Source organism: Urocitellus parryii, chromosome 11 (genome assembly GCF_045843805.1).
Source record: "Urocitellus parryii isolate mUroPar1 chromosome 11, mUroPar1.hap1, whole genome shotgun sequence".
Lineage (NCBI taxonomy): Eukaryota > Metazoa > Chordata > Mammalia > Rodentia > Sciuridae > Urocitellus > Urocitellus parryii.
The window spans coordinates 66891384-66915918 of NC_135541.1; the positions used below are offsets into that span (position 1 = coordinate 66891384).

Here is a 24535-nt window from a genome sequence, read left to right on the forward strand (position 1 = left end):
TTTATTTTGAATATAGCAATGTATTTATTTCCTCAGGTAAACATATAGCATGGTATAGTTTGAGGAAAAACTCTCATGATGATTTACAAATCATAAGCAACGTGACAGTAAATTTTTAAACATTTTACAAAAGATTGGTATTTGAATATGTAATATTGTTATTTGTTGTAATCCTCTAGTTTAATGATCACACATTATAATCAAATTTCATGTGCTACATGAGTTGTTAAATATGCAAATAGTAAATGAAGTCCAGGGAAATAAATATGGGGCTGTGGCACCACTCCAAGAGAGCTAAAATATTAGGAAAAATAATCATCACTATTTATCACCTGAGTTCAGTGGATCTTGTTTTATACATCTATTTTTAAATGATTTCATAATAATTTTCCAAAAGAAGTAAAAAGCAAATATATTAGAAATTTTAATATGAATTTAAACACAATAAACTCAGGTATTTACTCTGTATTTTTCTGATTTTGAAGGTAAATATAACAAAATAGGCAATGTGGTTTGACCTCAACTATGTGTTCACTAACTCACATATGAACCTGGAACAAAGCTGTCTTGTAAAATTGATTCTAAAATTCAAATATATTTCTAGTAGGTTCAAGATTTGATATAAAAATATCACATTTCCTTTAAGTCTTCGGTAATATATATTATTTACTGATTTCTGAATGTGAGAAAGTTCATTCAAGATTTTTTAAAATTTATTTTTATTTTTTAGTTTTATATTTGCAGGGCTGGTGACCAAACCCAGGGCCTCATGCATACTAGACAGGTATTCTACCACTGAGCTGCATCCCTAGTCCACTTATTGAAGATATTATCATATGAAATTTCATTCATAATCTTGAGATTTTGCTTATATCATTACTTTTATTATTATCATTTATAGTCTGTAGCAGCACTAATAGAACTTTCTTCAATAATGGAAATATTCTATATCTGATTTGTTTTGATAAGATGATTATTGAGTATTTGAAATGTGGCTACTGTGACTCAGGAAATTAATTTTGATTTAATTTAAATGAAATAGTCATGCTGACTAGTGGCTACATAATTGGACAAGAGAAGTCTAAAGTGTCTCTTTGCATTCATATTCTGATCTACTTGATCCTTTTGAAATACTTTTGTCAATTTTCTTCTATACCATTATGGCAGATTTTTTTTTAAAGTTTTTTTTTTTTTTTTAAGATGGACATAATATCTTTACTTATTTATTCTTATGTGGTGCTGAGGATTGAACCCAGTGCCTCACATGTATAAGGCAAAATCTCTACTACTGAGCTATAACCCCAGCCCCCATTATGGCAGATTTGAAATCCCCAAATGAGTTCAATACAAAACATTACAAAGATGGTGTCACACTGTAGGGCACACAATAACAAACTTGAAGAATAATATATATTGATGATTCATTTATTATTCTATCATCCTTATTATATCTTGAGTCTTTTTTTTAGCACAGTTGTAAATAAGAGATGTTTAATGATCTCAAATTCTTAAATATATAAATCAACACCCAACAGAGTTAACTGCAAAACAGAATTTTTATTTTTTTAAAAAACATGTATAATTTCTCTTTATGTTTTGAAAGATTTCTAAGAAATAATTCATAAACAAAAATAGTAATCCTTAAAAACAGCAAGAACAGTCCAAAAAAAGAAATTCAAAGAAAACTGAGGTCATTGGACTCTGCTGGTATATTAGAGTTAAAAGTCCACAAACTTGCAAAATGATCTCATAAAGGTAATATATTTTCTAGTTTACTTTCTGTTGTTTTAAAAACAGCTTAATAATATTGATTTGGAGATTTTAAAATTAATCCTATCTCTATCTATAGAAAATGTTCTTATGTTAAGTGACCACCTTATGTTAAGTGACTACCTTATGTTAAGTGACCAGGGTTCGATCCTCAGCACCACCTAAAAATAAAGACATTGTGTTGTGTCCATCTACACCTAAAAAATAAATATTAAAAAAAAAATGAAGCTCATGACAGGTATAATTAAAACTTGTGAACCATTATATATGAACTCATTGTAAGTTATTGGTTATCCCTTCTACCCTCCAAAAAATCTAAACTAAGAAAATTTATTATTGTATGTGAACCTTTTAGAGTGCAAAAGTAGGAGTCATTTTAGTCAATACCAAGAAGACAATTTAAAAGCACTTAAAAATCCAGAGAAGGGCAACCCAAATATTTAAGGGAATTTGGGAGGTCACAGAGATAAAACACAAAAGCAAGACTAACTAGAAAGTCTGACTTCTTGGTTACAAAATAACAAAATCAGAAAAGAAATGCTTAAAGCCTATAAATTAATCAAAGAGTAAATACACAATGTTAAAAAGGCTTTTTATTAGATTTCCATTTGTCAAAAGTGGGACAGTCCTTGACTTAGAAAAATTCAGTAAATCAATGCAATAATCCAATAATTGAATTTCTCATGGAATAGTGGTAGATTCCGGGTATATTAAGAAATAAAAAAAATCTGGAATTCAAAGGAGTTTCTAGTTTGATAGAGGCAAAAGACTAGTTTGCTGAATATAGCACAATATTATGTGGGATCTGCTAATGGAACACAAAGAGTAAAAATTTCTGTCCAAAATAATGTTGGAACTAAATTTTGAATAAATAGAAATTTGCTGGGAACAGATATTTAATAAATTGGGTGCTATATGTAATATGTAATTATTCTAACAAAGAATATATTCAATTAGATGTGTATGTGTATCTATTTGGGGTCTCCTAAAAAAAGTCCCTCAAAACAACTGTATTACATTTCTGTGCCAAAATGAGCAGTAATTTGGTATAAAACCATTCCAGGTCAGGAATCAAAGGCACGCGCTAACAAGAAATTTTAAAAAATACTAAATCCAAAAAACTCTCTTGTCAGTAAGTAAATAAGAAAATAAATCATGGGAAAATTGACAAAGTCAAAATAGAATTAGGCACATAATCAGAACACTTAATTAAATGTTCATATTTCTGTTAAATAAAAACAGAGCTTCATTACCTTCAGTTAAGTTCAATTTCATAAAACTGATTTTCAAATGACATGTAAGAGTAGAATAAAAAAGCATTAGCTGAAGCCTCCTTGGAGATAAAAGTTCCATTACTATTTAATATTAACCAAAAGAAAATATTTTTATAATTATCCTTTTATATATTTACCATTAAACTCCCCACAAGGATATACACATTATGGCTTTCTTTTGTGTATTACAAATTCTATGGTACTTATTCTCTTGGTGATTTGTCATGTTGCACCAGTCTACTTTCACTTCATACAACTGATCCTTAGGAGTTCTAAGTAAATAAATTCACATTAAAAATAAACTAGAATGGTATGTTATTCAAAGTAAATACATTTATATCTGCTAAAGGAAAGGCTGTCAAAGATCTGACCTGGCAAAAGAAATGCAGTGTCCTTTTAAAAATACAACCACTTCACACATTGTTTTAAATCTAAATTTCATATGCTGTTTGTTTGTAGGACAGTAACTTGGTATTCACCGATTATGACAAAACTCCACCCCCATAAAAAGAAATGTGAAAAAACTTCGTATACTACTGAGAAAATATAATCCTGAAAATTCTTATTTGTGAAATTATTTAATGAAACTATTATTTAATGAAACTATTCTTCTGCAATATTGATTTTAAATGATTAAACAGTTTACTACATACCTTGGACTTGAGGGAACCTCCCCAATTTTCATCCACAGACTTCAAGAATAGCTCCTGCATAGAGCTAAGAAAGGAAAATCAGACATTTAAAAAATCAGTATAATTTTAAAATGTGGTCTGGGGGTATAACTTAATGATACATTATGCTTGCCCAACATGCATGAGGCCTTAAGTTTCACCTCCAGCACTAAACAAACAAACCAAAACAACAACAAAAAAGAAAAAGTTTACAAGAGGAACATTATACTTCAGCAGATATATAGATCAAAATAATGTAAGACTTCAATAAGACCATATAGTTCCAGTCTAACAGGAGAAGAAATGAAGACCCAGCTACAACAGAAGCACCCCTTTATCTGTATCTATATTTTCAGTTACCCAAGGCCAACTGTGGTCTGAAATATTAAATGGAAAAATTCAGAAATAACTTGTAAGTTTTATTTTGGTGGTATTGGAAATTTAACCCAGTATCACTCTACATTCAGTTACAACCCCAGTCCTTCTTATCTATCTATCTATTTTTTTGAGACAAGGTTTTGCTATGTCACTATTTTCCAGGCTGATCTCAAACTTGCCATCCTCCTGCCTCAACTTCTTGGATAGTTGGTTTATAGGTGTGTGCTACTGCAACCAGGTAATTCTTATGTTTTAAATTATGCAGTTTTCTGAGCAGTGTGATGAAATTTCACTTCATCCTGCCTGGGGCATGAAATCATTCCTTGGTCCATATTAGTGTATCCAGGCCATATATGGTACATGCCCAGTAGACACTTAGTAGTTGTCAAAAGATGGACTTCTTGTGGTATCATAGTGCTTGTGTTCCAGTAACTCTTATTTTACTTAATAATGGTTCCAAGAGTAATGATGTTGGCAATTCAGGTAGGCCTGCACATTGCTACAACTGTTCTACTGGCAGCCTTGGAATATAACTCCCATGTTAAGTGGTAGGGGAATTTCAACCTTATTTCGAGTATTCTTATACCTAGCCAAAAAGCTTAAAAGACAAAGGAGATTCGACAATAAACTTTAATAATTCAGATGGCCTGGGAAGGTCTTTATGAAATCTTAAAGATTTCCTAAAGTTTTTTAGGCTAATAAATATACACAGGTATATATATATATCCATCTATGTGAAATAAATATTTAATTTAGAGAATTCTTTCAGGTTGCTTTTAATATTATGTGATGAATGACCTAAAATTAAATTAAAAAATTTAACACCTTTTCCCAAAGGATCAACAGAGAAAGTACTATGTAAAGATATTGTAGGAACATCAGTACAATCTCATTACAAAGGACTCATGCAAATACTTTCCTTTAATAAAATTCAGTTGAAATAGATACATTAGTAAACATTGTTTTCTAATTACAGAACCCATACATGCTCTTTATAATAAAGCTTATAATAAAGAACTCAAATGCAAATGTTTTATTGTGATGAATTCAGAAGAAATGGATTCAAAGGTAAATATCACTTTTTTTTGTAGCTGTAAAGCCAGCCCATTCCTTTTTTTCTTGGTTCTAATTAGTTATACAAGACAGTAGAATGCATTTTGACACATCATACATAAATAGAGTGTAACTTCTCATCCTTCTGGTTGTACATGATATAGAATCACACTGGTTGTGTAGTCATATATGCACCTAGGGTAACAATGTTTGATTCATTCTATTCTTTCCTACCCCTATACCCCCCCTCCCCTCCCTTCATTCCCCTCTGCTTAATCCAAAGTACCTCTATTCTTCCCTAACCTCCACCTATTGTGAATTAGCATCTGTGTATCAGAAGGTTGGTCCATAGTTTACCTATTTTGAGTTAAGCTGCTATAAACATTGATATGGCTGTGTCACTATAGTATGCTGATTTTAAGTCCTTTGGGTATAAACTGAGGAGTAGGATGGCTGAGTCAAATAGTGATTAAATTCCAAATTTTCTGAGGAATCTCCATACTGCTTTCCAGAGTGGTTGCATCAATCTGCAGTCCCGTCAGCAATGTATGAGTGTCTCTTCCCCCACATTCTTGCCAACATTTATTGTTGCTTGTATCCTTGAAAATTGCCATTCTGACTGGAGTGAGATAAAATCTTAAGAGTAGTTTGATTTACATTTGTGTAACTACTAGGTGTTGAACTTTTTTTCATATATTTGTTGATCGACTGCATTTCTTCTGTTAAGTGTCTTGTTCAGTTCCTTAGTGCATTTATTGATTGGGTTAACTGTTTTTTTTTTGATGTTGAGTTTGAGTTCTTTATATATCCTGGAGATTAATGCTCTGAGGTGCTTGTGGTAAAGATTTTCTCCCATTCTGTAGGCTCTCTCTTCATGTTATTGATCATTTCCTTTGATTAGAAGCTTTTTAATCCATCCCATTTTATTGATTCTTGATTTTACCTCTCACACAATTTAAGGAAGTCAGATCCTAAGCCAACATGGTAAGATTTGGGCCTAATCTTTGATCCACTTTGAGTTGAGTTTCACGCAGGGTGAGAGATAAGGGTTTAATTTCATTTTGTTACATATGGATTTCTAGTTTTCCCAGCACCATTTGTTGAATAGGCTATCTTTCTTCCAAAGAATGTTTTTGGCTCTTTTGCCTAGTATGAGATAACTGAATTAACGTGCTGCCCATTCTTTTTATAGGTAGGAATATACTTGGAAATGCCATGGTCCTAAGAGAAGGTTAACAATCTTAAGAATATAACATATTCATTTTATCTTCTGTTAGTTCTTAGATTTGTTTTTTTAGGGAGGTCCAAGAGCTAAATATGGATTTTTAAATGTTTTTTTTTTTCTTTTGATAATACTTGGAGACTAAACTCACACATGCAAGGCAAGAGTTATGCACTTTGCATTGCTAGACCTTTTTACTTTCTACTTTGAGACAAAGTTGCTAAATTGTCCAGGCTGGCCTCTAATTTATGATCTCCAGAGTAGCTGGGATTACACATGTGTACCTCTGTGCCTGATTGGATTTTACTTTCAAAGTTTTAAAATAGTATTTACTTAATTAATAACACACACACAAAAAGAGAGATCCCATGCAACATACACAATTATATAAAATACTCTGGAAAACACAGAAAAGTACAAAGTTGAAATTTCAGAATTACCTTAGTTTAATCTAACAAAAAGATGATTTTTAACATTTTAGTTATTCTAGGCTACATTAGGAGTGCGGGGTATCATATGTCCTTTTGAGAATCTGATAGAATTTTATTTTCATGGTGACTTTTCATGTACTCTCTGAAACCAGATGTATTTCAGATTAAGAATTCTGATGATCCTCTAATGTTTTTTTGCAGCAATAAAAATTTAAGATTAAATTGATCTGACTATATGACAAATTGCTTTTGAACAAGAAATATAGGCCATAGTCCCAAAAATCTAATGAAGAAATGCTCAATATCACTAATATTTAGGGAAATGCAAATCAAAATGACAATGAGATAGCACTTCATACCTATTAGGATAGCTAGTAATAAAAAAGCAGAAAACAAGTGGTAATGAGGATATGGAGAAATTGGAACCCTCGTGTACTACTGCTGGAAATGATAAGTGGTGTAGCTGCTATGAAAAATGTAAAGGTGGTTTCTTAAAAAAAATTTAAAAATCCAATTACCATATGACCTGAGATTCTACTTCTGGATATATAATCAAAAGAAAAGTGTTAGGAGTTCTAGGTCAGGAGGTCCTACTCTGGGATTTATTAACACATCATGCCACAGGCCCCAAACAGCAAACAAAAAAGGAATGATGAAAAGCAGGGAAAGAAGTATAATAAATATGGTCATAATTAGAAGGAAAAGTGAGATAAAGCATTTTAGCCCTGTCCTCAGGGTACTAACATGTGCTTCCAAATTATGTAGATAATGGAGACCAGAAATATTACACATAGTCCAACAGTCTTGGTCAAACTATGGTCTGCTTAATCATTATCTCAGGACTGGTCAGGCGGTGACAAGAGTTACTAATGCCTGGGGAATAGTTTCCTCTCTCTACAGATGTGACTTGGAATCTATGGTGACTCAGAGCAAAGAAAATACATGCAAACTCAAATGGATATTTGTATGTCATGCATAGCTGCCTTATTCAAAATAGTCATAGGGCAAACCAATTGAAAGGTTAAAACATTAAAAAAATGTGGCACATAGTGGAATGTTTTTCAGTTTTAAAAACAAAACAAATTCAAATACATGTTACAACATGAATGAACCTTAAGGGCAACAAAGTTGCTCAAGATGAGAACCTCTAAGATATTTTAGTAAGTCAGCCAAAAGATCAAATACTATACAATCACTTACTTTAAGGAGGCAACCAGAGTAGTCAAATTCAGATACAGAAAGTAAAATGGGGGTTATCAAGCCAGGGAAGGAAAGAAGGGGTATTTAATGTTTAATGGGTTATGGAGAGACTCTGGCAAAGATGGTGATAATGGCTGTACAGCAAACTGAATGTATTAAATGCCTGAACTGTACACTGAAGAATGGCTAAAATGCTGAACTTTATGTTTATATATTTTACCACAATTTAAAAAATGCAGGTCATATTAAAATTTAGCTATTAGATTTTATTTTTGACTTCTGATGTCCTGGAAATTCTTGGTGGAGATTCCACTGTGTTATATAATGGCATTTTCCTAAACCATTATTTATCAAAATTTTTTGTATTATGACACATGTGGAAAGTGGAAATTATATATGGGGCAAAAGAAGGAAGCTTCGTCTATCTGGGGATAAGTCTGGGAGGCCACTTACTCAGGCGCTACTTGGTTGGGTATAGGACTCTATCCCAGTAATATATCGCATTCACAGAAAGCCCTTTTCTGTACCATAAAATACCAACTGCTGAATTAACAATAGTAGTAACATATCCTTCAATGAATAGATAGCTTAGATGTTACTTTATCCAGGAAAACTAGTGTTGATTTCTTACATTAAGCTAGGGACTTTATCAATAAACTTCCACAAAACTCTGCTCACCTCACAATATACTGTAAATATTCAATTAACTTAATGGTTAGTAGAAAATGTCTTATGGTAATTTCCTCCAGATTCAGAAACAAATCTGCTCAATATATGTGCACTGAATGTAGATTACTCTTCTACAAAATCTAAAAGCCTCTTATTTCATCACATAACTTAAGAAGAAAATATGACTGGAAGTTGCATACTGTTACTAAAGTCAAATTTTAAAAGCATTAATTGTGATGCTAGTTGGCATTGTGCTTATGAATTTACAGTGCTCACAGGGAAATCTTTGTTTTTCATGGCAAACACAAAATTTTTAAATTACCTAAATTGTAGTAAACTTTAAATGCCTTATAATTATAAGCATCTTTGACATTACACCCACAAATTCACAACAATGAAAAATATGTTTTTAAATAAATAATAGGAATTCTCCATGGCATAATGTATAAAAAGATTAATAACAGGTTAAAACATGTAATTCCTTGACATTAACTGAGTTTCAGTCTTTACTTTTTGAAAAAGTGACTGGCAAACAAAAATAACCTTCTAAAATTTAGGGAAAAATGTCAACAGAAGAAAAAAATTAAGCAATTTATGTAACTTCTTATATTAAATTTAGTAGGTTTTAAAAAAATCATTAAGGAAGAATTATTTGTATAATCTAATTTAGGTACTAATAGGTCACTATTTAATTAGAATTTTATTACAGTAGCCAAAATAATTTAAAGGAAAATATATGGAAATTTTTAGAAATATATAAAAGTGATACACAAAACTATATCATTTCCCTTTGGAGTTTTTATGCACTTCCATGTTACTTATGATTTCCAGATATTCCTAAACTTCTATAGGGTTCTTTGGGTGGAAAGTGTGATTATCTAACTACTTTGGCTCTTCCATTTATTTACTTTATTTGAAACAGTATTTCTGAATATGCCTATTACCTTCATTTAAATGCCTCATTCTTGAGATAAATTATAGCTTTCTGGTTACCTGATCTTTATCCCAGTTTAAATAAATTTTAAGGCTGTATTTGTATGTATCCCAATTTTAGATTCTCTATTTCATTTTTACTAAGATTTTGGGACAATGTATTCCTTCTGTTGTAGAAAGACTTCTGCAATAACTTTACTATGGGAATACAACTACCTCTCTGACCTGACTAATATCATATTACAAAATTTTAGCAATGGTTTAAAAGTTTACTAAGAGGTTTCACACATAGTAAAAGGCTAAAATCTTTATTTTGGGGTGATAACTTTTCTGTGATTAGATTCAACTAGTTCCTACAAACAAGTCCACACAGTTTCATATTTACAGCAAGAAAAAAAACCCCAGTAAAATGCTGTTTTCTCATCAGATAGCTTATAAGCTAACTTATAAACTCAACAAAGATAAAATATGTGAATTATATAAACTTAATTAAATTTACTTCAAACTCTAAGCACTTAACATATTTTTCCTGGTGGTAATAACCATGGCAAAGAAACATGACAATAAGAAAATCTTGAAATAAACTAATTATTTATGTTGAATAGTATTAAATATTAAATTTTCACACAACATGGCACTGAAAAAAAGAAGTCAAGTTATAACATTAAATGTGGTCCTAATTGGCTTTGCGCTTATAAGCAGCAAGCACCCATGGGTGTCATTCTGAGCTCTTATTTACTGTTTGAACAAATGGGATATAAACTTCACTTATAGAGGTGTGATAAGGAGTGAATTGTTAGGATACTCAATAAGTAACAATAGCTATTACTATAGTGCTTTCTTTAATACTATCAGTAAAAATTCAAGTTGTGTACTTGAAACCCATTTTAAGGCACAGTTTAATAGGGTTTTTTTTGTGAAAGGACTATTTAAGGCTATTTATTCATGTTCTCCTGGAATCAGAATGGCCATTCCAGAATTTCTCAAACTTTTAAATTCAAATTACTTTAGAACACTGTTCTCAACTCTCACAGTTCCCTAGAGTTACCTGGGAAGGTTTTGAAAATTACTGAACCATGGAACCCACCCCACATCAACTAAATTATTATCTGAAAGTAAGATTTAGGCATCAGGATTTTAATCGCTGCCGCCACCACCACTACTACTACTGCTACTACTATTACTAGCAGCTCTCCAAATTGTTAACATACAGCCAGGGGTGAGAAATACTGCCTTGTATTAAACTTTAATAAATAGCCAAAACATGCAAAATGATGACATAGGAGGCTTTTGTTCAATAGACTATTCAAACTGGTTCTAAAAGGTAAACCCAAAGCAAGGCAAATGTTGCAGTGCTTATCTTTTATTAAGTACGGCTTATAGCCATTCATTATTACATTAGAAACTCTTTGCTTAAAAAAAAACTGAATTTATTTATGTTTTGTTATTTTTAAAATTGACACATAAAAATTGTACATATTTATGGGATATCATGGCCTCTTTCAATACATTTTTTACATGGTCTAGTAGTCAAATAAGGGTAAGCTCATCTATTTCTGTACATTTATTATTTCTTTCTGGTGAAAACAAACCCTCTATCTGATTAAAGACAAAACCTTAGCATTAAAGACATTCAACAGTAACACTGAAAAATTTTTCAAAAAGCCTAATTAATTGTGGTTTTTATTTGCCTAAAGTGCTAATTTTACTTACATTCAAATAATTCAAAAAACCCGACATAACTATTAATATAATTATGCATATTAAGTAGTAATATGAATAAAATGCTATTAGGTGAACAAAAGCAAAAATTTTAACTGCTAAATAATTCCAGATCTGAGGAGTAAATATAATTTTTATAGATCTACTGAAGGGTTGCTTTAAATAAAATGACAAGATTTAAAACAAAGAATGGCTATAGTATGAAGAAAGCTGAACATTACATTATTTTGATGTTCCAACTTTAAAAAATTATGATATACTCAAATAATAAGAAAGGTACTTTCTAAATATTACTTGTACCCATTGTTATTTCTTAAAATAAACTTATTCCTTCCATACAGTGGAAAAATATATCACGTGGAAAGTATTTTTAGCAAAATTTGGCCAACTAATAGTAAAAAAAAATATTTTCACCTAAACCATGTCTAGTGATCTGTTGGTTTATAATATATTGTTCATTCCCATATTTTCTTTTCTTTCTTTTTAAACTAGGAATTGAACCCAGGGGTGCTTTGCCACTTGCAGTGACTCCTCTGTCCTTTTTATTTTCAGAAATCATCTGGCCAAGTTGCTTAGGGCCTCACTAAGTTGCTCACTAAGGGCTGGCCTTGAATTTGTGATCTTCCTGCCTCAGTTTCCCCAGTCACTGGGATTACATATATGTGCCACCACAAATGGCTCATTACCATATTTTCTGATATTTTAAAAACGTTTGATGCTATGAATAAGCTATAATTTTACACATGGACAAATAATGAGAGTGTTAAAATTTCTGTGATCTAATAGTAATCTTTTGTTAAGATCTCACAGTTTAAGTCACAAAGCAGATTTTTTTTTTTACCATGTATAGGGCAAACCATATGTGTTGACATTCCCATATCCACAATGACTGATGATGTTATTATTTAGGAAACAATGGATACAAACTGAAGATTAGGGAAAAAAAATTTGGTTGTAAGTTTTGCAAGCTGGCAATGTACTTCTCCAATACTATACCCTTGAGTTAAACTACTCATTTTTGGATGCCTTCTACTGAACTCTCAAAATATATAAAGCAATGACTTTATGCCCAGTCATTTTAAATTTTTATTTTCAGACAGGGTCTTGCTAAGTTACCTAGGCTGGTTTTGAACTGATGATCCTCCTGCCTTAGCCATACAAAATAGAAGGAATTACAGGCATTTACCACTGCACCCATTTAGTTTACACACACACACACATTTTTGGCACCAGGGATTGAACCCAGAGGTGCTTTACTACTAAACCACATCCCCAGCCCTTCTGATATTTTATTTAGAGTCAGGGTCTCACTGATTTGCTTAGGGCCTGGATAAATTGCTGAGGCTAACTTTGAACTCATGATCTTCCTGTCTCAGCCTCCCGAACAGGTGGGATTACAGGTGTGTGCCAATATGCTAGGTTAAAGGTGTATGCTAATGTGCCCAGCTCTGACACTATTAAAATGCCAATTATTATCATTGTTTCTACTTTGAGAAGAAAAGTTACCAAACATGCAAGGTAACTGTGTTACTCAGATTTGCATGGTTGTGACCCAAAGAAGAACTTAAAGGAGGAAAGATTTATCTTGGCTCACAATTTCAGAGATTTTGATCCATGATCTGCATTCTCTACTGCCTAGACATCATGGTGGAAGAGCATGGTGGAGGAAAGCTGCTCATATCAGGGCAGCTGGGAAACACAGAGAGGCAGGAAGGGACCAGGGACAGATACATTTACTAGTGACCTATTTCCTTTAGCCAAACCCACCTGCCTATGTTACCATCCAATTGTCTATACAAAATTATTAATCCACTGATGAGGTTAGAACTCTCACAATCCAGTCTTTTCACCTCTAAACACTACTGCATCACCCAACACAGTGTTTCAAGGGGATACTGCAAATCCAAAATGTAACAGTAACATTTACTTTAAATTAGATTCTAAAGAAGGTAAGAATAAACTGGGGGACTTGTTCCACAAAGATAAAATCAATATCCCACTAAAAAGCTCAATGAAAATGTGTAAAAACAAAACAAAAGGAAAATGAAAATACTCTCAACTTCACTGCCTTCTAGATCAGCCCATTCTAACTATGAAACCAAGGGAAAAAAGAACTAGGTTTCTTTTAATACTGTGATGATAAATAGGACTTGTATATATACCTACAACAAGGGGGTAAGACTGTATTAAGACTTTCACTTGGAAATCAATATAATACTGATGTACCCATACCATCACCACCAAATCTACGCCCTCTGGTCTCCCTAGACTTCAGGTACAAATATAAATGACTTAAGCCATCATATGGAGCAATGCACTCAATTTTCTGATGCTTAGGAAATATCACACAATGAAAGAAAATAACTTGAACAAACTCAATTGCTACATTTCTTGAGGTTCAAATCTTCAAAGAATTGGTAAAAAATAACTCCAACCTTGAATATCATAGGTAATAGATTAAAATACTTTAGAAAATGCTGAACTATTTTCTATATAGTATGCAGTAAATGTCTTTTTTGCTCCTAAAAGTTTGAAAAATACAACCTATAATCCTGTTAATTTGAGAAATTGAGATCCAGTGAAAATATGGCCCAGCATTTTTATTAGCTTCAAAAACTGAACACGAAGGTATTAATATATGGCAACAAAAGCTGATTTTTTGATTCTCTGTGCTAATTTGCTATATAAAGGGAGCAATTATCTTTTTAAAAAATTTTTTAAATTGTCGATGACACGATACCTTTATTTATATGTGGTGGTGAGGATCGAACCTAGGGCTTCACACATGCAAGGTGAGCGCTCTACTACTGATCCACAACCCTAGCCCTGCAATTATCATCTTTAAGAAAGGTTACAAATATTAGAAATTAACACACAAAACATTTGGCACATGTGTATATTTTGTTTATAGCACATATCTCATTGAATTCTTTTAAAGAAACAATGCATCTGGAAACAGAAACGTAAAAGAAATAGTACAAAAAGGCATAACACAGTAAGAAAAATCTTCCTCTGCCTCCCACTCTGCAATTCTAGCAGCTTGGGAGGCTGAAGCAGGGACTGCCAAGTTCAAAGCCAGCTTCAACAACTAGGCAAGACCCTAAGCATTTAGTGGACCCTGGTCAAAATAACAAGTTAAAAAGGACTGGAGATGTGGCTCAGTGGTTAAGCACTCCTGGGTCCAATTGCCAATACAAAAAAAAAAAAAAAAGGGCAAGTGTGACAAAATGTTTTAATATACTTAAAGGCAGATCCTAATTTGTAAATACTTACAGACTACATTTATTTTTCATATTAAAGGCAGATGTAAAAATAAACTTACTTTCAGTTAAAATGAATAACTTCGCAAAATAAACATTAAAATTGTTACACAAATGCATTATACGTATATGTATAGCCACTTATTAGCTCTATGAGTCAGGCAAGATTTGTTTGGCTTGACTCAACTATGAAATGGGGATTCTATTGATACTTATCAATCATGATTGTTACTACCACTATTATTATTTTTGCACTACTGGAAATTGAACCCAAGGCCTTATGTATGATAGTCAAGTATGCTATCAATAAGCTATACCTCCAGTTCTTTAAAAAATTTTTTATTCTGAGACAGGATGCCCAGGCTGGCCTCAAACTTGCTCCTCCTGCCTAACTTAGCCTCACGAGTAGCTGGGATTACAGGCATGTGCCATCATGCCCTGTTATGAGTGCCATATGAACAAATTCACTTATAAGTACTTGGGAGCTGGGCCCGGTGGAGCACATTTGTAATCTCAGTGGCTCAGGAGGCTGAGGCATGAGGACTGCAAGTTCAAAGCCAGTCTCGGCAAAAGCGAGGTGCTAAGCAACTCAGTGAGACCCTGTCTCTAAATATAAATACAAAGCAGGGCTGGGGATATCACTCAGTGGTCAAGTGCCCCTGAGTTCAATCCCTAGTACCCCTCCCCCCCACCAAAAAGTACTTGGAACAGTACCTTCCTATAATAACAACTTGAAGAATGTTAGTGGCCTTTGAAGTAAATATTTGTGTCATGATTTAATATTGTAGCAACTCAAATGTCTAAGTGATACTTAAAATACTTTGAAATGCTGACAAACATTATGTCAGAAAAAACCCTACTTTGTTAATGTTTTTATATTAGAATAATCTGTTGAAGGTTTTTGTATTTTTTGTTTCCTTTGAAGGAATCAGTTCAGGTATTAATGCTACCAACAGTACAGAAATAAAGCTATTTTAAGCAACTGTGAAATCTCTTTAGTGACTATAATTTCACACACAGTTAGCTTAACTTCCATTTCATCCTTCTGTGTTTTACACAGCAACAGGAATCAGTTTCTGACAAGTTAAAACCTCAAATTTGCCATTGTCTTGAATAATACTGTTTAACCTAACTTCTGAATTACCTTAAAAAGAACTACAGAATTTCCATGTAAAATTGAAAACAATGAAAAATTTTTTGCTCTTTTATCAAAATTAAGAAAATTATATCACTTATTTAAAGGTTTGTTCATATGGGCCTTAACTAAAGTAAAATTAGATATATTTTTGAAAAATATCAGTTAAGAGAAGCCACTACTACCTGTGATAAATTGAGAAATAAAGATTTAATAATTTTAGATAAAAATTAGTAATGCATTTTTGCTAATAATTAGTCAACTATAAATGCAATGTCAGTCTAGAGTTTTATATTTAACTCTCTTGGCTTCTTACAGAAAATCTGTGAAGTACTACTATTAACATTTTCAAAATGATAGGAAAAATAGCATAGAAGTTTAAAAACAGGGAGCTCCAGAGTCAAACTGAGATGCAATCAAGTTCTGGCAACTAACCGCCATATAACTTTGGGCAGATTATGTCCTAGTTTCTTTTTATGTCAAAAGTACAGAAGTATCTACATTATAGAATTGTTATAAGGATTAAACAGTGTGGGTAAAATATTTAGCATACAATCAGTATAAAATAAACACTCAAAGGTGAGCCAAAGTAATTATGACAACAAAACTGAGGATTCTGGAGTATTTGCTAGCTCAAAGTCACCAAGTCAATAAGCAATGGAGCAGAGATTAAAATTGAATTTTTTAAAAAACTATTACCAAAAGAAGAGGATAAACTTCTAATGAACTATACACATGTTAATATTACCTTTCTATTGTCTCTGGCTCAGAGTACATTTAAATATCAAGGCATAGTATAGTACACACTGAAAATGATAATGCTACTATATTAAGTTGGTAAGTTAGCAAGTAGTGGTATGATAATAGCTTAGACTTTGATTGGTACTGTTAATGAGATCATGATATTCCAAGACTCAAACAAAAGAAATCTCTTCTCCATCTGTAGGATTTGCGTTATGAAGAAGAAAAAAGTCACTTTCCAAAGTTTTCTCCACCAAAATTACCTTGAACCTTTGAAATCTGTTATCAGATAGTAGATTAACAATATAAATAAATAGCAGAGGACTAGCAGTGGAAAAAATTAAAAATATCAAGACTTTCCCTAGTTTGAAAATAAACAATGTATACTTTATTCTAAATTTACTTTAAAATATGGGCCTCTTTCAATTTTCAGAATAGTTTTATCCTACGAGAATTGAGGTGTTTAGTGGCATTATTTGCCTAGTATGCACAAGGGTTCTGGTTTGAATCTCTCCACTGGGGGTGGAAAAAAAAGCTCTTCTTTAGCAATAGCCTTGAAAAAAATGTTTAAGGAAATAGACACAGTGATCAATTAATTTGTACAAGAATACCACTTGAGTAGCAGAGAGGATCTGGACTGAAGTAGTCTGGTTGTAGATCCAGTGTCTTGGCCACTATTCTAAACTCCCTAATTCAATCAAGAAAGAATAAATAACAAGTTAAGGTGAAATAATTTGATTATCAATTATACAGATGAGTAATTTAGCTAGGCATATTCTTATTTCTACCAAACAGCTCTGATTTGTTAACAAGCTTGACCTTTAGAATAACTGTTCTGAAACAAAGTATATGTAAATGCAAAAGTGCTAAAACCTTATTTTGGTATAGTGTGTTGGCACAAGCCTATAGTCCCAGCTACTTTGGGAGGGTGAAGCAGAAGGATCTAATCCCAAGGTTGAGGGCCAGCCTTGGAAACTTAGTGAGACTGTTTTTTTTTTTTTAAATTTTTATTTTAATTTTTTAGTTGTCGATAGACCTTTATTTACTTATTTTTTAAAATTTATATGTGGTGCTGAGAATTGAAACCAGTACCTCACACAAGCTAGGCAAGTGTGTTATTCCTGAGCCCCAGCCCTGAGACTGTATTAAAATAAAAAAATAAAGGGCTGGGGATGTCGTTCAGTGGCACAGAGGACCTGGGTTCAGTCCCCAGTAGCTCCCCTCTCCCTGCGCACGCTCGTACCCACACACACACAAATAAAGAAGAAGAAGAAAACAACAAGAAACAATAATACTACAAGGATCTTGTTAAAACCCAAACAAACAAACAGAACCCTAAAAAACAAAAACAAAACCAGAACAAGAGTAAGCTAAAGAATTAGGGGCGTATAATAAGGAGAAATGCAAAATTTCTACATAACAATGTCTGAAAGAAGCCAAAATCTTCAAGATATAAAAACATAAACAAATGAAAAGACAGGGAAAAAGGACTTAGATGCTATAACAAGGTAAAGGTCACAGAATTATCGAGATTACAAAAAGATGAGAAAAATAATGCATCTATTTTTAAGTTCTATTTTTAATTTTATAAATATTAAAAAACAAAAGCTTAAAAATCCTTAACACAGAAATATCTGATTTATGTTTATCCTCAGGAAAATCCTAGGAAACTATTTTAATCTGAAAGTCATGTATACTTTCAAAAAGAACTGGAATCACTAAAAAGTTGTGCTAAAAAATCAACATATGACTTTTTAGGTAGATCGAGGGTGTTTATTATAGCCTTTTAAATAAAATGTAGAAATGAAGGCTCTATATTTGTAGATAGATAATTATAACCAAAGCATGTTTCCAATGGATAACTGCCAATATGGAGACAAATTTTCTTGTTCTTTCAAAATTTTAAATATCTTTCAGGTTATGTAAATGAAACATATGAAAAGGTATTTATGAAGCAATTACAAAATTCTAGCATATTTTAACATAAGTTAAAAAATCACCTTTTCTAACTTGTTTTTAGTAAAAACAGCCTATTCTAGGACAAAAACTTACGAAATTATGTGTGCTAAAGGCTGGGAATTCAGAAACACATCATAAAACAGTCTTAGACTTCAAAGAGTATATTTATTGGGAAAGAAAGGAAGTCAAAACAAGAGATATACTATGTAGGTATAGCTAGCAACTTGGCAGAGGAGGAAATTAGAAAGATTCTCAGAAAAGGGAAACACTTGAGCTAAATCTTTAAAAAAAGTTTAAGATTTAGTAATAGTAATTGAGAGATAAAAAAATAACATGTCTATGGGATTGTTTACATAGTATCTACTCCTGTAATACTTTGATAACTGAGAACTGTTTCATCTATTGCTTCCTAGTGCACCAATCCATTCATTCAACTATTGGAGAAGTTAATAGCTTCTTTCATTATTCCATAACCTAACAAATAACTCAGGCAATAACTGGTTCTTGCAGAAAATATTTTAAAAATGTAAACAAGGAAGAATTAGTCCTTTTCCAGAGGAAGTAGTATGATGCAGCTTCTTTTCTTACCTCAGGGAAAAAGCCAGGCAATAGTGAAGTAAAGAATGTGTAAAAGCAAAAACTAAGAGAGAGACTGCAAGATACAGTCTGTTTCTGATTTCTAGCTGTCTCCTCCTCTAGTGTTGTTGTTCAACTGTGGAATTCATGTGTCAAAACATTCACTTCTTTCTCTAAACCAGGCAGTTAAGATTGTTGGTCAAGAAGTTCAAATATAAGATCAACGGGAAGAACTCTACTCAATGGGATTGGGTATCTTTTTGATGCCTTCCCTTCCACCTTCAGATTCTTCATAGAAATCTTAAGTCATGAGACTTAGTAAATACTGCTTTGTCAGCTTTTTCACTTTTGTGATTAAAAGACCTGAAAAGAACAATTTTAGAAGAGGAAAAGTTTATTTGGGAGCTCACGGTTTTAGGTCTGTCCATAGAGAACCAACTCCATTCCTCAGGGCTAAAGGTAAGGCTAAACATCAGGGCAGAGGAGTGCAGTGGAAGGAAGCACCTCGAATGATGATCAGAAAGCAGAAAGAGACTCCACTTGCCATATACCTAATATATACTCCAAAGGCATGCCCCTAATGATCTACCTCCTCCAGTCACAACCTAATGGGCCTTCAGTTATCACTCAGTTAATATCATCAAGGTATTAATTCACTGACTGGATTAAAGCTCACATAATCCCAATCATTTCTCCTCTGAATCTTCTTGCATTGCCTCATACATGAACTTTTGGGGACAACTCACATCCAATCCATAACACTAAATGCATAGAAATAGCACTAAAATTCAAGTACTTTTATTAGTTTATATTTTTTCTTTAAGTTACAAATTGTTTTTTTCCTTATAATTAATAACCTTATTATTGTTCACAAACCATACCAAGGCATGTACTTGTGAGCAAAGCTAGTTAAAACAACAGTAAAATAGCTTAACAAAAATCTCATTCTAGAGAGATGTGGTGGTGTACACCTGTAATCCCAGCAGCTTGGGAGGCTTAGGCAGGAGGATTGCAAGTTCAAAGCCAGCCTCAGAAAGTTAGTGAGACCCTTTCTCAAAAAGGTTTGGGATGTGGCTCAGTGGTTAAGAGTCCCTAGGTTCAATGCCCCGTACAACAACAACAACAACAAAACCCCCACAAAACTTCATTCTAAGTAGTATATGAAATGCAGATCCTTTATGGTAAAGTAGGTCCTTTATGATCAAAATGGGGAAGAGAAGATCAAATTAAAAAAATAATGCAATATCTACTGGAAGAATGATAAAGAACTTTGGACAGTTTACGTTTTTATTAGAAACATATATTTTTCAAAAATTTTATGCTGCCAGCTACCAAAGACTAAATTGAAACTGTAAAATGAGTGACCATTACTAAAAATGATAGGCCTTATCCTTGGGTAGACCTTCAGTGCATTCAACTATGCAAGAATCAAAAGTTCTAGTAACATTTATTTATAATACAAGAAACTAAAACATTATGTAAACTATAATTTTTCTTCTAAAAAATTATATTCTCAATGATTCACACACAGAGCCATGTTTAAGTATTTTTTAGCATTTCTGATATAAAACACTAGGATTATATACTACAGATTTTTACTATGATTAAGTGAGGACTAAATTCAACTAGTACTTAAAAATTAAGCCTTAAGCCTGTGTGAAATAGAAGAATATTTATTATATGTATTCTGTTACCTATGATCAAGTGTCAATAATTGAGAGAAGTACTACACATATTAAATCAAGTATAATTATTTTTGAAAGTGGTTTGCTTTTAAATGGAGGCTTGCCCAACATGCTGTATGTTCATACTTGCAGCATAATTCTAAGTGTTTTTTCTGTTGGTTCCACTAGAGTTATTAAAAAAAAATTCACTAATTTTTGTACAAAAGGTACTACTAAATGGTTAAAAGAAATATGTCTTGGAGACTAGGTGTTAGGAATAAAGGGAAAAAAAAACACTGGGTTTAACACAAAAAAATTATTAGGACATAGATTCACTTGTTTTTAGACATTAAATACTTTAGCTTGTAATTAGTTTGACATATTAACTGGCAGACTACTTGCCTTTTGTTATTGTTGAAAGGTATCTATATATAACACATAGCTCAATTAATAATGAAAATTGAATAAGAATATAATTAGTTTTAAAACCATGTGACCTAAATTTGATTTCACTAAAACTACCATATAAAATCTGAGTATATGAAGGAGTACTGAGAAAAAAAAACAATAAATAGTTTTTATATGTACTTGGTTTATAGCTTAGACATACTGTACATTAAAGGGTAGAAGTTCTCAATTTGCCATTAATTTTAAGGGAATGTGGTTTGTTATAAATTTAGGGTCCTGATGAATAATCACTGAGTAGTATGGTCCATAGAACAAGGAAGAGATGATAACTCAAAAAGTTTCTTTCAGTAATGTTGGGTCAGGCCCCAAATGGCTATAGTTTTAGGCTCCCTTTGCTGAAGCTTCCAGCAGGCTATTATGTTTTCAGTGTGTAGTCAGGGCTAGGAACTGGCTGTTAGTCAAGGCCCAAACCCCACTGATTCAGCCTATATACTCAAGGTCATAAAAGTTAACTTGTCAATATGTGCGCCCTTACGTAAACTGTTGGCAGTGTGTCTTCTTTAGTTGGGACTGCATATAAAAGCGCCTAGAGAAAAGACTGGGGGTTAAATGACTGAAGCTGAGGGCTAAAGCTGAAGCTGGAGCCACCTCTGAAAAAAGCATGTCTACTATCCTAACTCTGTTTACTGGGTCTGTATACGGGCACAAGAAATAATCTGTCCATATGGGTATCTCATCAAAAGCTAAATCCCGTTTTAAATGTATTTAAAATCAAGTTTTAATACTTGTTATTTATATTTTATTTATATGCAATAAAGAGTAATTTACACATATGGAAATCTAAATATAAACTATGTGAATCTAAACATCAAGCTGGAATCTTCCGGACACTTGAGAGTTTCAGGTTTATGATATTGAGAAACTGAGAAGTCACATGTTAACTCTTGGCTGGACTGAATACTTACATTTTAAAAGCTCGTTGGCCTGTCTTTTTTGCAGTACTGAGGACTGAACTCTGGAATGCTCTACCACTGAGCTGTATTTCCAGCTCTTTTTCTCTTTTATTTTGAGAGAGTATCTCACTAGGTTGCCCAGGATGGACTTGAACTTATGATCCTCTTGCCTCAAATTTCGTTGTAGTTGGGATTATAGGTGTGTGCCTGGCTCTTGTTTTTCTTTTAGAACTACAAAAATGTATTTAATGTTAGAAATAAATCATAACTATCTAATCATGAGAAAATATCCTGTTTCAAAGTTATATAAATGAACACCTTAAATAAAATTCAGCATATACAAGTGAAAGAGAATACTAAGAGGAAACTTAGTAGAAAGATGCTAAATTTTTTCCTCAACCCAGAGATCTTTTTTTTTTTTTTAGTGGAGGGGTGGTACAGGGAATTGAACATGGATCCTTGTGCATGCCAGGCAAGCACTCTACCACTGAGCTATGCCACCAATCACTAATTCAGTTTTTTCTTTTCCTTTTTTTTTCTTTTGGTGGGGGTTGGGGGGAATATTGGGGATTAAACTCAAGGGCACGTGACCACTGAGCTATACCCCCAGCCCCATTTTTGTATTTCATTTCTGAGATGGGGTCTCACTGAGTTGCTTAGCACCTTGCTTTTGCTGAGGCTGGCTTTGAACTCATGATCCTCCTGTCTCAGCCTCCTGAGCCTCTGGGATTATAGATGTATATCACCACTCCTAACCCCAAATCAGCTTTATTTGGATAAAACAAATGATCTTTTGAGACTACTTTAAAATTTTAAGAAATCTAAGGATTTTAATGAAAAGATTTAAAACTTGAGCAAGTTCACTATTTGTTTAAACAATACACTCAAAACAAAAATTCTGTTGGATAGAACTACCTATCCTTGACTCAGTTTTCAAATTTTAAAGTGAGTGTAGGTATTCAGAATTATTAATAATGGGTATGTAAGTAAGATTGTTAAGCACTTTTTTCTTTTTTTGTGTGATACAGAGGACTGAACCCAGGGCCCTACAAATGCTGCAGGTGCTCTACCACTGAGCTATATCCTCAGCCTTCTTAACCACATTTAGAATTATAATTTATTGCCTACATCATGTGCCTTGCTTTCATATCAAATTTCATCATAAAACTGACTTCTTGCTGCAAATGCACAAAAGTATTTAACTGATTATTTTTGTGTCTTCATTTGGTCAGAAGTTGACTGGAGAGGAGTGGGATCCAGGCATGCTATCGTGACTCTGTTCCCCTGTCTGCTGAATGGAAAACGAATAGAAGCCCAGTATATAATCATACATTTCCTTTGTAATGACTTTGATTGTGCTAGGGAGCCAGGCAAAGGTAAGAAAATTCTTTATGCTTAAGTGTACTAAGCAATTTAGTCAAGTTATTCCAACTAAAACATCTAATGGAAAAGATATAATAGGAAGCAGTACCTTTTTGGTTTCAAATTGAGCTTCTTCCTGACAGCATCCTCTGCAATCAGGATCCAGCTGAAGTAGGTTGAACTGTCCAAGTAGATCACATGAGCTGCAGAGCAAGTTGCTAGAGAAGCCTAACTCTCTACATGCCTCTGATGAAAATTCTGCCCTGAAAGCAGACACCTGAAAATACAAATGAAGAATAAATCACAATTCTACATTTACATTATAAAACTTCCAAAAAGAGGTTAATGGTGTTATTAAATTGTAATACACTGGAGATGAGTTACTGAAATATTAACTGGTGTAAAGTTTTTCAGTGTTTTGAACTTTATAACCCTACATGAGTTTTTGGTTCTTCCCATCTCTTCTATAGCTTTCTTCTTATAAATTGAACACTTTTTTAATTTAGCAAAACCGTAGACTAATATATAAATAAATAATTTTTTTGGTGTGGGGTTGAACTCGGGAGCATTTTACCACTGAGCTGTATCTCGAGCCCTTTTTAAAGATTTTGACAGGGTCTTGCTAAATTGCCAAGGCAGGCCTTGAATTTGCCACCCTTCTGCCTCAGCCTTCAGAATTACCGGGATTACAGTTGTGTGCCACTGTGCCCAGCAAGATACATCATTTTCATGACACATGTATCACATATCTTTTAATAAACATTTACTAGTTTTTAAAAAGGAATTTCCTTGTAAGGAAAAAATAATTCCTGTTTAAGAGCTTAGCACCTGTTTATGTGGACTATATGAAATAACATTGACTTATCTACAGACGTATTCAGCAGGAGAAGGATAAGAAAAGAGATGGGGTAGGGGAAGTAGGAACACATTAGAAATCAAACTTTTTGGTTTTAGGTATCAGCTTCACCATTTACAAGATGTGTGACTTTGGCAAGCTACCCTCCCTGCATTAATTTCCTCATTGATAAAGCAATGAGCAATACTTTCTACACAAAACGGCTGTAAAGATTTAAGGACTTTATTACTAACTGGATTCAGAGTGAAAGGAAAGTGAATTCAAATGGACCAATTTTTGGCTTGGATTTTGTGAAGGT

General features: G+C 32.9%; 1 protein-coding gene across 2 annotated transcripts in view; it reads right to left on the reverse strand.

Moving 5' to 3' along the window:
* Positions 1–24535, reverse strand: part of Selenof (selenoprotein F) — a 35157-nt gene that overhangs the window by 8807 nt on the left and 1815 nt on the right. For both annotated transcript variants that reach the window (XM_026403333.2, XM_026403334.2), the window contains exons 2-3: positions 23491–23658; positions 3698–3761 (exon numbers count right to left, since the gene is read on the reverse strand). In XM_026403333.2, coding sequence (XP_026259118.1) covers positions 3698–3761; positions 23491–23658 — 232 coding nt within the window. The remainder of the gene's footprint in view (positions 1–3697; positions 3762–23490; positions 23659–24535) is intronic.